General features: G+C 43.4%; 1 protein-coding gene and 1 long non-coding RNA gene across 4 annotated transcripts in view; one reads left to right on the top strand and one right to left on the bottom strand.

The window, feature by feature from the left end:
* Positions 1–1,648: 1,648 nt before the first annotated feature.
* On the bottom strand, positions 1,649–3,536 carry LOC310714463. The gene is made up of 2 exons (XR_014529801.1): positions 2,461–3,536; positions 1,649–2,086 (listed from the first exon to the last, which is right to left on the bottom strand). It is a non-coding gene; the product is annotated as an uncharacterized lncRNA (long non-coding RNA).
* Positions 3,537–5,435: 1,899 nt separating this feature from the next.
* DTNBP1 (dystrobrevin binding protein 1) overlaps positions 5,436–14,070 on the top strand; it is a 44,134-nt gene continuing 35,499 nt past the window's right edge. The window contains exons 1-5 of one of the 3 annotated variants that reach the window (XM_083519614.1): positions 5,436–6,366; positions 8,622–8,672; positions 8,967–9,017; positions 9,958–10,018; positions 11,985–12,117. In XM_083519614.1, the coding sequence (XP_083375740.1) occupies positions 6,311–6,366; positions 8,622–8,672; positions 8,967–9,017; positions 9,958–10,018; positions 11,985–12,117 (352 nt within the window). In that variant the 5' untranslated portion in view covers positions 5,436–6,310. Of the gene's footprint in view, positions 6,367–6,400; positions 6,708–8,621; positions 8,673–8,966; positions 9,018–9,957; positions 10,019–11,984; positions 12,118–14,070 lie in introns of those variants that run through there. The other 2 variants (XM_083519616.1, XM_083519615.1) reach the window with 2 other exon arrangements.

Raw genomic sequence — 14,070 nt, 5'->3', positions numbered from 1 at the left:
CAGGGGAACTACTAGAACAGCATGCAAGGTTAGGAGAGGGGTTATCATTCTGGCTGGCACTTGTGGAACAATCAGAACAGCATATATGTATATAAACACTATGTAAATTTATACCTGTGAAGAAAACGCAACTACGTATTGTACTCTTTCAACAACAAAAAGTCAGAATTTTTTTGTGGTCTGAAGGAGAAACAAGCATGTGGAAAGCAAGACAATGGTTTTATCACATAATGTAAAAAGTGAATGAACAAAGCATGGATAGTATAGAACGGCATTTCTCAAGCTATTTTCTGCAGAACCCTGGAGTTCCACAAAGCAGTCCAAGTGGATCTGCAAAGAATGCAGCTGTAATGGCAGACAAGCATGCACAATGTGCGATTTCCATTGAGCTGCAGTCATGGGGATTAAATGCACCACTCAAGCCATTGCCCTGGGGATCCCTTCCCTTTCCCTTCGCCCCTCACTGTGCTTTCCAAGGGCTGTATCAGTAGCGGCCAGTGGGGTGGCATTGGTTACCTGGCCTCCGAAGGCCATGTTTCATTGCTGGTTACAAGAGCGGCAGAGGTGAGGCAGATGGGAGCTTAGGATGGTGAGAGCACAGCAGCAGGGCCAATCTGATACTCCTGGCGCTGTGACCACTACCTCTCCCTCTCAGCAGTTGGCAGTAATATAAAACGCTGGAAAGCCAGGTAAGCAATGCTGCCTGACTGCACCACCCCCTACTGGGTTAAATGTGCTGTTCAAACTCTCTTCATGGGAATATATTGTCCTTGCTCTTAGCACCTTCCACTGTGCTGCAGCTTGATGGCAGGGGTTAAACATGCTGCTCCTTTAGGTGAAGAAGCATCTCTGATATAAGCCTAGGCCTTAAAGATTACAAATATAACAAAACAAAGGCATTTTCCATCAGAGACCAGGAGACGGAAACTTTCAATAACTTTGCTGCCAGAGTTGCTGCTTTTAAAGGTTGCCACTCTCCTTTGTGGGCTCTTTCAGTGTTCAACTCCCTCCCCAATTTTCATTCAGTATTAATTTCATTAATTACTCTCACTACATAAGGTGTTTGTAATATTGTTAAATTCAGAATAAAATTGATCTGAAAACACTATTTATTTTAAATCAGCACTATGTTGTTTGGTGCCGTTAGTAGTGGGCATTTAAAAAGTTATTTTTAAAAGAATTTGTTGGAAGGGTTGCCCTGACATTATGTTTGATGTGAAGGCTTATGCCACTGCAAAAAGTTTGAGAAGTACTAGTTTACAGTAATTGCCTAGGGTGGAAATATCCCTGATCCCTGAGCAAATCAGCCCAGCTCTTCAATAGCCCCATGAATTGCTACAATAGCCAGAAACCTCTTGGCAATGTTTCCCCAACATGCTCCAAACCCAGACCATTTTCTCACTCTATTCTCCGCATTCAAAGGGCAAAACTGTTTATTTCAGCCCTCTTTGCCACACTAGTTCGTTCCCACATTGGCAGAGCTCAAGTGTGATCTGCATTTCAAGCTGGCCTTGACTGCTCATTAATTAGCATTCCTTGCTAGTGTCTAAAAACTATGCCAAAGCTAAAGAGCTTTGTCTTGAAAGAACAAGACAGCATAGCTCATAAAACAATACACACGTAGCATTCTTTAGAATAAGCCAAGGAGTCATGAAAGGAATTTTTTTCAAAACTGCTCTGGGGTTTGGTGCAGGAAGCTTTACGGGTGACATCATGGGAGCTGGCCAATTAGTGCTGTGTCTTCTGCTTGAAACCTGAAGATTGCCCCACTCCTTTTGAGCTCAATATTGGAGTGGAAGGGTACTTTGGAACTCTGGAAGTGTCCTGACTACAGGAAAAATGTTAGACATCTCTTTGCTTTTTAAAGCTTTTAAAGTTTTCTTTTTAAAGTTTCACAACTGGGCTAGTCAGTGTGTGATTGCCACCCTCGGAATTCAGGAATCCCCATGCAGCTACTTTGTTTTGGCTTCCATGCTCTTGGAAATTTAAGCCCAGAATAGTAAAGCCAGGGATTTGCCCTGTTCTCAGGGGGAAGCAGAGGCTTGGAGAGCTGGCTTTATGCTCTGTGTAAAGTGCAAGGGATCGCCTGGAGAACAACAAAACAAGAGAACAAGGTTAATGCCAAATAAATAAGGGTAACAGTCAACTAAGTCATACTCATTTTCAGTGGATTTACTTGAAATATGGCTATTAAATCAGAAAGAATTCAGTGGTACAAAAGAAGAAAAACAAAAGATGAGCATTGTTACCTTTTCTTTATATCTGAGTTTAGAGAAGTGCAAGTGGCCTATAATCTCAGGCAACAATAAGCAGAATTTAGCAGAATGTGTGCACACAGATTTTGTCACAGAATCTCAATTTAAAACACACACACACACACACAAAACTCTACACTAGTTTTACACTGCAGCAGTATCTTGAAAATGTGAACTCTGATAGATATAAAAATATTCAGCTCACAAGGGGCTAAAGCAGATGCTTTTGGAGTCCAGTCTTCATAGCTGGCCGAAACCAAATGAAGAAATATTTAAATTGCACAATGCCCTCCGAGTGCATGATTCAGTACCAGCTCAGTGTTCTGCAGCGTTTATTAGTGAAAATCAGCAATAAGCATTACCAATTTAAATCAGGGTTTAGAAGCACATTAATTCCAAGTAGTTTAAAGTCAGTTTACAGTAATTAAAACTAGGACCGCTGCCCCCCACTTCAAGCAACAGGGAGCTTCGTTTTCCTTAAGATCAGGTATTTTCCTGATTCTGCTCTGCCCTCTAGTGGTTTTTGCTATTACTATACCTCTCCAGAGGGACTTGCCTGTTTTATTGTGAAAGCAGATATTAGGACCCATTTACAGAACACTGTAACACTGACATTTGTGTGCCAATTAACCAGATAGCTAGATAATTAGCCACTGTCACTATTCGCCATTAATAGTCTTATTCATTATAAATTTGTCTGCTCTCCCCCTTTTAAAGCTATCAAAGTTGGTGGCCATCATTGCATCTTGTGGTAGTGTGCAATGTGCAGAAGTCCCTCCTATTATTTGACCTGAATTTTACAACATTAAGGTTAACTGGGTGTCCCTGGGTTCTAGTATTATAAGAGGGAGAAAATTCTCTCTAGCCATTAGGCTTTGCATAATTGTTGAAACCTCCATCAGGTTTTCCCTCACTTGCTTTTTTTTTAAATCAAGAGCTCTAAATGTTGTAAACTTTTCTATAGAAGAATGCTCTAGCCTCTTGATCAAGTTGGTTGTCACTTTTCTGAACACTTGTCATCTCTACAATATTATTTTTGAAGTAAGACAACCACTTTCCATTACCTGCCCTTGCTGGCAGGGTGTAAGTGATATTTCCTATTCCCACCAGATTTCTGAGGACCAGATTCTTCCTTTGGTGGATAGATCGCTTTCTCCATTAACTTGCATTAACTGCTTGTGCACATTTCACGCAGGTGTTGGTTTTTAAATTGACATTTCAAGCACTTCTCACATTGCATGATACAAGATGCAGTACAAGTGACTTAAGACACTAATACTTTTTATTCATAGGCGCCGACTCCATGGGGCCTGAGGGGGCCCGAGCCCCCTCAAAAATTCGTTTGGGGGGGCTCTGCCCCCCCAATAATCTCAGGCGCCCCTCCAGCAGAGCGTCGCCGCCGCGCTGGCTCTGCCTGTCGACGCTTGGCGCGTCCGCGGCTTTTATAGGGCGCCCGGCGCACACCAGCTCGATAACGGGCACCGGCGCGGCGGGGGGCGCCGGGCCGGGGGAGGGGGGCGGCCGGCCTGTCTCCTTGGCAACCCCATTGAGCAGCGCCGGCTCCCCCGGGAGGGCCATCCTCCCGCACCGCCGATCGCCAACACCGCCGACGCTGTGGCTGCCCGAGCCCGAGCCAAAGCCCGAGCCCGAACCCGTCAGTCAGTCAGTCAGGAAGGAGAAATGGGGAGGGAGACGAGGGAGGAAAATTGCGCGCAGGGTGAAGAAAGGAGAAGGGCGAACGAGACGAGCTTCCAACCCAAAAAAGGGCTGGAAGACTGGCAGGATGAAGGATCGGGAAAGAAAGTGACGCCTTCCCCGCCTGCGACGTCGCCCGCTTGTCATTGGCAGCGCAGCGGGCGCCCAGAGGGCTAGCAAGGCGCACCGCGTAGAGCGCGGCCCTTGTGTGGCCCGGTGGCCAGGCAAGCTCGGGTGGGGACCCCTATGCGAATCTAAGACGGGAGAAGAGGGCAGAGCAAAGGGGGTCCCTTCCCCAACCTCCGGCTCTGAGACTTCCCTGCGCCCCAGAAAAGCGAAAGGATTTTCTCTTCAACCTGCCCTCCATCCTCTTGCGGAAAACTCTTTGCCTGCCCTGGCAACAAGCCCCCTCCTCCCCAATCGCTCCGCCGAAATACGCTCCAAAACCCCCCAGATAGGCCGCCGGCCGCCAAGTCTCGTGGCGCTCTGAGCGAGGGTCTCTCCCCAACACCGCCACCTCGAACTGCGTTCTCCCGGCTACCCGAGCGAACCAGCGGCAGGACCCCGGTATGGGCCCCCCCAATATTTTTTATAAGTCGGCGCCCCTGTTTTTATTGCACTTTACAATGGCACACACTCCAGAAAGCTATTATAAACTGAGAAGATGCAACATTGTATTCCAAAGTGCCACATTAGCAGCAGTTGTATTAGCAAAAAACAAAAACCCAGCACAATGCTGCCTCACAAATGAAAGGTGCTGCAGTGTGGATTACACCCTAATCCTCTGTGCTGTAATATAGGATAATAATACTGGTTTATTTCACAGGAGTAATTTAATGACTTCTGAGATAAAGCATGTAAAATAAATAAAACTTTGAACAGCTGAGGGTAGTTCATGAAAGCAGAGAATTACAGTAGTATTAGAATTATTATTGTTATACTGTGCTTATATGCCAAATATTCTTCAAAACTGTATGTTTGTGCAAACCCATATATTCCACCCTCCACGTTGATGAAGGGTATCAAATAGTCCGATACTCTCCTCTGCTATACGGGCTGGGAAACTTATGCCTGAAACCCTGGAGAGCAAGCGGTCAAAGGTATTAATATTAGGCAGTTTTCTCATCTAATCATTTCCATGGTTTCGTTTTAATCTGTCAGAGAGCTGCAACAAGATGAATACTACAGAATATTTAGGCTAGACATAAAAACAAAACCAGTAAACGGTATAACGCCTCCTCATCAAACGGCTCTAATTAATAGCATCTGCCACCGTTTACACCTTTCAGCCAATCCTAGCAACAGTCCTACGACGGCGATTTTCTATGCGCACGCCTAAAAACGACTCAGTCACGCGCGCCTGTTCATTCAATTGCGATAAATACGGAGACGCTGCGGGTTTAAGTAAGACCGAGTCACGTGCTGACGTCACCGCGCGCGTGATGTGAAAGAGATCGCTCTATCTCGCCGACAGAGCTATAAAAACTGTTGAGTGACACGTAGCCTCAACTTCTGAATTCTGCACTGGTGTCTCTCTCCCCCCCCCCTTTCGCTGAGACAGAGCTGAAACGTATTATTGGGACTGAAATATTCGCATAAACAAGCAAACAAGATTTCCCACACAAACAAGAGCTGAATTTCACTGTTGTTGGGTTTTGGTTTTTTTTTTTTTGGTGGGTGGATCGGAGGGAACCACCGTATGCAGTGGGGCCGCGTGAAAGCTCGTGCAATATTATTATTATTATTATTATTAACAGCAGCAATGATAATACTACTAATATCTCTTCTATGCCACTTTATATTTTTAAGGAAAAAAACCCTCAAAGCGGTTTACATTAAAACATCCAGGGAAAAAATTACAAAGAAAGTAAAATGTAAAGTATACATCTATTTAGAGCAACATAACATCACTCCTGATTCTAAACTTGTCCATAGATGGGGGGGGCAGTTCTCACTTCCGTCCCGGGGAAGGCGACTTCTCTGATGGAAACCCGGAAACTCCCTATCCTGACAAGGCGACGCTTCACTCTCTATTTTTCTTTCATAGATACAGTATATATACCTATGTATATCTCTCTGCGGCGACCCGAGCGGGCCTTCGTTTCTTCCCTTTTCTCCCCGGCGAGCGGTTGGTTTGGGCGGCTCGGGTGGGCGGGGCTTCTCTTGACAGGCACAGCGCGAGGAGGAACCGCCGACGGTTGGGCTGTGTGGCCGTTGGGCCCCTTCGCGAGAAGCCCCGCCTCTCTCCCCTCCCCGCCGCGTCCCGCGCTTCTCCGGGTGCCGCAGTGGGGGGGCTCCGAGGAGTCCTCCTTCCCGCTTGTTGTGTCGCGCGGGCCGAGAGGGGGAGGGAGGAGGAGAAGATGTTCGAGAGCCTGCGCGAGCGGCTGCTGAGCGTCCAGCAGGATTTGACCTCGGGGTGAGTTAACTGCCGCCTCCGCTGCCGCGAGAAAGTTCCTGAAAGTCCCTGAGGTGCTGAGGGAAGGGAGAGCCCGCGTGCGGGGCGGGTTGCTGGCGGAGTAAGGGGCTGCCCTTCGGGGCTCCGCTGACGAGGGACGCGCCGTGGGGCGTTGAGGGTTTGCCGCGGAAAGTTGCGGTTAAAACGCCCCCTAGGAAGGAGGCGACTTTTGAGGCACTTTGGGAATGAGCCCCGTGGTGGAATTCACTGGGGCTTTACTTCGGAGTAAACGCGCGTCGTGTGGCGGTGTAAGAAGCGCGTTCGCGTTTGTGGGCGGATTGCCTGCTAACTACCGACACCAGGTGCGTGTTGTGAGGATGGGGCGTGTGGCTTGTCCCGCGTCGGGTTTTCTTTCTAATACGCTGCCGCAAATAGCACCAGGGGTGCTGCACGAAAACCACGCGCTGTCAATTAGTTCTTGGCTACTTTAGCCCTGAATAAGAGTCACTTCCCATGTCCCGCCTTCCTTCCCAACGTTTCTAAATGAACTTTGGACTTGGTAATTCGGTGTTGTTAAAAAAAAAAAATCACTCAGGCTGCTTATCACCTGATCGTGCGGTGTTGTTTTTTTTAAAAAAGGGATTGGAGCTTTTGCTAACTTGCAACTGATTGCTTTCCTATCAGAGTACATTATCTGTAAGGTAAGTTCGTTTTGGAACAAGAGCCCAGCCAATAGGACCCCTTTCCTTTTTTTAAAAAATGCATACTATATATATAAAAGTTAATGATAAAGGTTTGGGACTCATAACGTTGCAGGCAGTGCTTTGTACTCCTCCACCTTCCCAGTTCGTGTGATTTTATTGGCCTGCTTTTTAAAAAGGCTGATAGAAGATACAGTACTAGTTTTCAATTGCGCTTCTTATAAGGGCTGTTTTCCATGTTACCAGAGGAGTCCCTGTTCATTTGGGCGAATGGGGCACTGCTCCACCAATCTCAGTCTGTCGTCGCTCCCACCTGTCTCCCTCTTACTTCCAATCAGGCCAAGTCAGCTTCTTCCTCTGCAGTCTCAGTGTTGCCCTTGGGGAACTCATGGGGGGGGGCAATATTGTTAATAGGCTCTGCCAGGCGTTGGCTGTGGTTCCACCTACTGTTGGTCTCCTGCAGTGGCAGAGCGTATGCCTGCGCTACCCAGGGCAGGTGCGGGAGTGCACCTCTGTGGGGGGCAGAGGGTGCCCTACCGGGCGCCACAGTCCGAGGAAGGATAGGGCTGGGGAAGCCACCGCCCACTCTCCTCCTGCTCTCCACCACTGGGTCAGGCCTATCCCGGCGGCAAAGCTGCCACAACCAGGCACCACTCTCCTGCTCTTTGCTGCTGGGTCAGATATGACCTGGCGGCAGAGCCGCTGTGACTGGACGCGCCCTGTTGTAGCTCTCTGTTGCTGGGTCAGACATGACCCAGTGGCAGAGCTGCTACGGCCAGGTGCAAGGTGCACCATGGCCAAGGAAGCTAGACGGCAGCATTGCCACCCATTCTCATGCTTTCCTCCCCTGGGTCAGACCTGACCCAGGAGTGGAGCTACGGCCAGGCTCAGCTTCTCACTCAAAGGAGAATGCTGTGGGGGCACCTGTTTGCACCCCCTCACAAAATTACACCTGGGGCCATGGCCCCCATGGACTCCCCCCACACTATGCCTCTGGTCTCCTGATCTCTGCCCTACCAGAACCAGTGAGCACCACCAGGTACCACTCTTCTTGTTCATATGTGGAATCGAGCTATGTTCTTGTTGATTTTGAAGTATAATGAGAAAGTTGGAGTATGCCTGCTAGAATATCCAGGCCTGAGTCATTAGTGTGCCTGGGTACATTACAATGATTGATTCACTAATGGCTAGCATGAGTATTTCCACCAAGCTTATAATGTGACAGGCCCTCTTTCATGGGCGTAGCCAGGATGGGGGGCAAGCTTTATGTTAGGTAGGGCAGAACTGAGTTATCTGTGATGTGATTTGTCAGTTAAGCATTTTTATTTATTTACTTTTAATTATTTACAGTCTTTCCCTGCTACATGGTTTAAGCTGACTAAGTGGCATGGAGTTATATGATACCAGAGAAATGGGGGGCTGGAGAGGTATCAAAATAGGTGGAGGAGCTGGACTGATATATCCAGTGAGGTTTATAAGTGGCAGGAGAAATGCAGAAGAGGGGGGAACACTTAGTAAACCTTAATAAATTGCCTTATTTTGAGTCTCACCGCTTTTCCTTTGTGTGTGTTTTAGGCTGAAGACCTTGAGCGACAAATCAAGAGAGACTAAAATAAGCAAGCAGAGGTGCTGTTGGATATTCTTAAATTATGCTTTATAAAAATTGCATAAGCAAAATTCAATTTATTGCATGATGTTTACATGGCATAACAAATACTGTAGTCTGTTCTATTGAATAACATTAAGAAGCTTATATTAGCAGGTTTTTGTTTTTTTTAATTTCCAGTATAAGTTGTTGTATAATTGTTAATATTTGCAACAGCAATGTGAAAAAGGTAGCTTTGTGATTTAAATAATAATTAGAAAAGTACTGTAGGACTTCAACACTTAACTAACACATTCTGTTATTTTTTATTACAGGTCTATACAGTGTTCACCAGAGTTTTCTGCTGGATTACTCTTACTGAGCAAGTAAATTCTGTCATTTAAACTTCTGTTGAATTTCAATTATTTATAATTCTTGTTTATTTTTCTAGAGGCATGGATGTAGTTAGTAAGGAAAGATACTGTAGCACTTTGCCTTGCTCCCCTTGTTTACTTCAATATTCAGTAGCAAAAAATTAATTCTTTTTAAAAGTGAGTGTTTTCATTGATCCTATTGATACCTTAGTATGGTTAGCATTTGGTTACTTATATGGAGCTAAAGTGGAACAAAAAACTTAGTATGCATTTCTAAAAACATAAGTCCCATTGAGTTTAGTGGGGCTTGAGCACAAACACTATTGGTAGTGCAGCCTGGTTAAGCATGGCTAAGATGAAGATAGGGAAACCATATCCTTGTTTTTAAGGAAAATTAAGGATTTTTCATTCTTCTATGTTTTATTTGTGAATGTGTGGTTGGTTTCTGGCAATTGTTCAGCAGTCTCGAACCCCTCTAAGCCTTGTTTAGCTGTGTAGGGTAACTGCTTATCTTAGAAATTTGGCTTTCATTTAAAAGTTGTGTTATTGGCCCAGGTTTTAGACCTTGTGGTTTCTAAGAACTTAAGAGATGTGAATCTGGATAAGGCTCCAGTGCTAACGGAGTTTTTAAATATAAACATGTTTTCATATCATTATCTTAAGCTGCAATCCTGCAGTATCCTCCGTAATACTTGCTACCAAATAGATGTGCATAGAACTGTGCAATTAATCTCTGCAAAATTCTGAAAAAATGCTTGCTTTCTAAGCCTTGACATCTCGAGTGCTTTGAGTTCGAGATTGTTTGACTTAATACATTATGAACGGTTTTTCTTGGTAGCTATATATATATTTTCTTACAGCAAATAAACACTTTAGTTCAGGACAGCTAGGTGAGCTTGTGGCCATAACCTTACGTATAAGTCCAATGATATCACTGTTTTCTTTTGTGAAGATATGAAGATACTTGGGCAACTCTTCACAGAGGAGCAAAAGAATGTGCAAAAGCTGGAGAGGTAAAACATTAACAGAAACTAACATACAAACATTTTGTTTAAAAACTACTTTGCAGTTGTTTAGGTATTTTGTGTTTAGGAAGGTACACATCTCTCATATAAATGAGAATTCACCATGTAACATCTGTTTGAAAGAATCCTGAACGTTGATGAGCATTCCTTAACTGGGAACCTGGTATTTTATGTAGAATGCAGCTCCATCCATGTCAGCTGAAAATCACCCACCCACCCAGCTACCTCTACCTCTCTGCTGGCTCAGACAAACCACGTGCTTGCAACATGCATGCCTTACCTAGAGGAGCCTTAGTTTATTCATCCCCCACATCCCGTACATTATTAATTGCAGGCAACCATTCAGCACTTCCACACCTTCACTTGAGTTAAATGGTCTATCTTCACTTGACTTTGATGGATGTTCAGCTGAAGTGCTTGGCTATGTTCACTCAAATGTACATGGCAGGGAAATTGAAGTGGCATGCTACTCACAGAATAATGGGGTTGTACAGGTTCCTGCAAATTGATATGTCTGTATTTCTGGGGATCATGTGGGCTACATAGCTGTAAATCTTAAGCATGCTTCTAAATTCATATAACTAATACTAATAGGGAGCTTTGGAGGAAGGGTAGGATTCTAATGTAATAATTAAAAACCTTTGCAAAACTCAAGATGATTGCCAACAAAATTAAAATTATTCATATACATTTGCTTCCTGAACTGGTTTAAGAGCAATAGGAATATAGCCACATGTCATCAAATCAAAACTCAAATCAATCTGATTACTTGCAAATAGAAACTAGTTGTACATTATATAAGTAAGTAAAACAAATAAATTGTACATAAATATACTTTTCTTTGGCATATTCCTGTTAAATATATTAGGCTTCAAATGTCAAAAATATATTATAGAATTAAACCTATCTTACAGTATTGATGACAACGTCAAGGAGTTCCATGTTCATGATTTGCTGGCTTTCTAAGCTGTGGCTTGCCTTGGATACTTACAGAATACCAAATATCTAACTGAAATTTCAGCAGAAGGTTTTATAAACTTTAAAATGTGTAGCAGAAATAATTGCTGAATTGGCATAAACTTTGATTTGATACCTGAATTTACAATTGTATTCTCAGTTAAAATCTATTGTTCCAATATTTTTCAAAAAAATAGTTGTCTTTCAACTTGTACAGCTGCAAAGGTTTGCCTTGTTAAAAGGAAAGACATGAATATGTTAATGGACACCTCAGGCCTAGGCGCCAAATGTGGCTCTTGAAGCCCCCCCCCCCCGGACATTCACACCCCCTTCCCCTGGGTCATGTATCTCACTGGCCCTTCTTTGCATCTCCTTAAGTGCTTTTGCCTGGCTGGAATATATTTTGTACTGTGATAATGACTCTTGCTTGCTGGAATGGAAGGCAAAGGGGTATGTGTGTGTATAGAGATTTTTAACTCTTGCATGGATGGAATGTAGTATTCTGTAGAATAAGAGTCACATTTGCGGCTCTGCCTCACCTATCACTGTGAAGGTTGCCTGCGAGCAAATGTGAGCTCAGGCTGAAAAAAGTTCCCCATCCCTGCAGTAATAAAGAGTTGACTGACTAGACTATGGGATATTGGAATACATAATGCAAAGTGTTAAAATTAATGTTAAATTGAGAGTTTATCATAATCAGAATTCGCATTGCAAAGTAAATAACATCCATTCACTTTTGGAGAGACCATGGCCAGGTGTACGAGGAATACTTTTGCAAACTTGGAAAAATATTTAGTATAGTGTATTAGCATAACTTTGAATATTTTTTTGTTTTATTTGAAATTTGTTTTATCTGTATTTTGCACTGAAAATATTGTGAATTGAAATGTGTAGCTATTTAAGGCTTTAGCAGCTGACTCGTGAGCCCTAACAGAGGTTTGGAGAGTTAAAATAAATTTAATAATGTTAGTTTTATCCTTGGCTTTAAACATTGCAGCTGGTGGATAGTGAAGTTGTGATGCTTTCTGCTCACTGGGAGAAGAAGAGAAGCAGTCTCTTAGACCTTCAGGAACAGCTCCAGCAAATTCCGGGTTTTTTAGCAGATTTGGAATCTACAACCACTAGCTTGAGTAAGTGTGTGTGTTCCGCTTTATTTATTTAAAGAATTGTCTCACCTTTTAGGAAGCTTTCCCATAAGCAGCTTGAAAATTATGAATATACAAATGTTAAAACATCACAGTTAAAAATTTAGTAATGGTATATTAAAGGTATAATAATAAGAATTGGCATACAAAAATTAAAACTATTCATAATAATGCTTTTAAGGAATGTTTCAAGGCACAGAAGGAGGAGGATTGCCAGATTTCCCTAGGGGGAGAGTTCCATAATTGAGGTGTTGCTGCAGAAAGGTCCTGTCTCTGGTACCCTGGGAGATAAAAGAGCAAGACTTGGAAGGTTATATTTAATCCCATGTATGAATGTGGGCAAAGGTATTTCTTTAAATAGTCGCGTCCCAGAGCATGAGCTTCTTCAATTGAGTCCAGACACAAATTGATAACCAGTGTTAGATTCAAGTATGTGGTCACCCTATTTCAATTTCTAAACTGTCTTTAAGGGAAGTCTAATGTAGAGAGCTAGTCTTAGCTGCAAATGCCATGTAGGCCTCTATTGTTAAAATTTGATATAGGAGAACCACTTCTCCTACATCAAGCTGTGTAGTTCATTCTTCAGGAAGTGTGCAGCCCCATCTGGAGCAGGTTATATATCTCCATCCAAATCAGATAGATTCCCAACTAACAGCATGTTTGTGTTGTCTGGATTAAGCTTCAATCTGTTAATCTTCCTCTCATTCAGTATTGCCTGAAGACACTGATGCCAAGTTTCTGCTACCTTCTTGGGGTTAATTGATGTACATTTGTTAATTTTTATCATATAAGATATCTTCTCTTGTGCCATTATTTTAGTATTTGTGAAGTTGTTAATCTACTATTTGGAAAGCTCTCTAAAGCACAATTTAAAAAAAGAGTAAAAGTAAATTGGCAAATGCTTGACATTTGTAAAGTTCATTGTAGGTAGTAAGAAAATAGGGACCCCTGGTCATGTAAACTACCTGGAGCTTTGTAAAGTCTCCACTAGGGGGTGCTCGATTGCTACTTTTCCAGAAATCACTATCTAGAATGAGGAAGAGGGGAGCATTGAGGACCACATTCCCTCTTGGCCAGTCATCTGGGACTGCATGCCAGTGGTGGGTGGGGCCAAAACAAGAGTTAGCCTAGCCAGAATTCATATTGCATGTACCCCCCCTGCACCATTGCATATATTATATGCATACAGTGTGACTCATCAGCACATACCACATAAAGGCCAGCTTCTATTCACCCCGTCCAAAAACAATTGAGCTTGGGAAAAATCATTTTAGCTTTATGCCTAATTTCTTGGGGTGATATTAATGGGGATTGCAGCTGCGGTTTGTAGGGTTAACACCCCCCCCCAAGCTGCACTCTCCATGAATATTGTGTCCTCCCCCCAGCAACTAAGATTAAAAACAACCTAACCAACTGGTTTCATTTGATTGGAGTTGATTGGATTTCATTTCATTGGAACCTATTGAAGTGGTTCTTTTCAGCCTAACCATGGTGTGTGTTGGGCTGTGTGTGTGTGTCACAGCATATGTGGAGCATGCAAGTTTAGAAGACCCTGCCTTTATTGAGACTGCTTGTTTCCCGTTGAATGGTATAGTTTAATGTAAATAACCAAATACCCTACATTGTAAGTACAAAAACCTACTCAAACAGTATGTGGGGTTTAAATGATTCCTCAGTTCCTTAAATAGACAAAAACATGTACAATTAACATAGATAAAAAGTTTAACAGTTGTGCAAGTAAAACAATACGATAATCAGGAGTTGTGAATTGTTGGTAAAAACAATGATGATCATCATAGACCATACAACTGTAACATGCTGTAAAGAGCCTGTGAACACTCATCATATTTTACAACCACAAGAGGAGGGCAGGCAATAATGGAGCACTAAATTTTGTTTAATGCTGTTGGTGTGCGTGTGACACAGATGGTCTGTGTT

The sequence above is a fragment of the Podarcis liolepis genome (genome assembly GCF_965112155.1).
Source record: "Podarcis liolepis genome assembly, chromosome: 8".
Taxonomy (NCBI): Eukaryota; Metazoa; Chordata; class Lepidosauria; order Squamata; family Lacertidae; genus Podarcis; species Podarcis liolepis.
The sequence above is the reverse complement of the archived record's forward strand: the minus strand, read 5'-3'. Positions and strand labels throughout refer to the sequence as shown.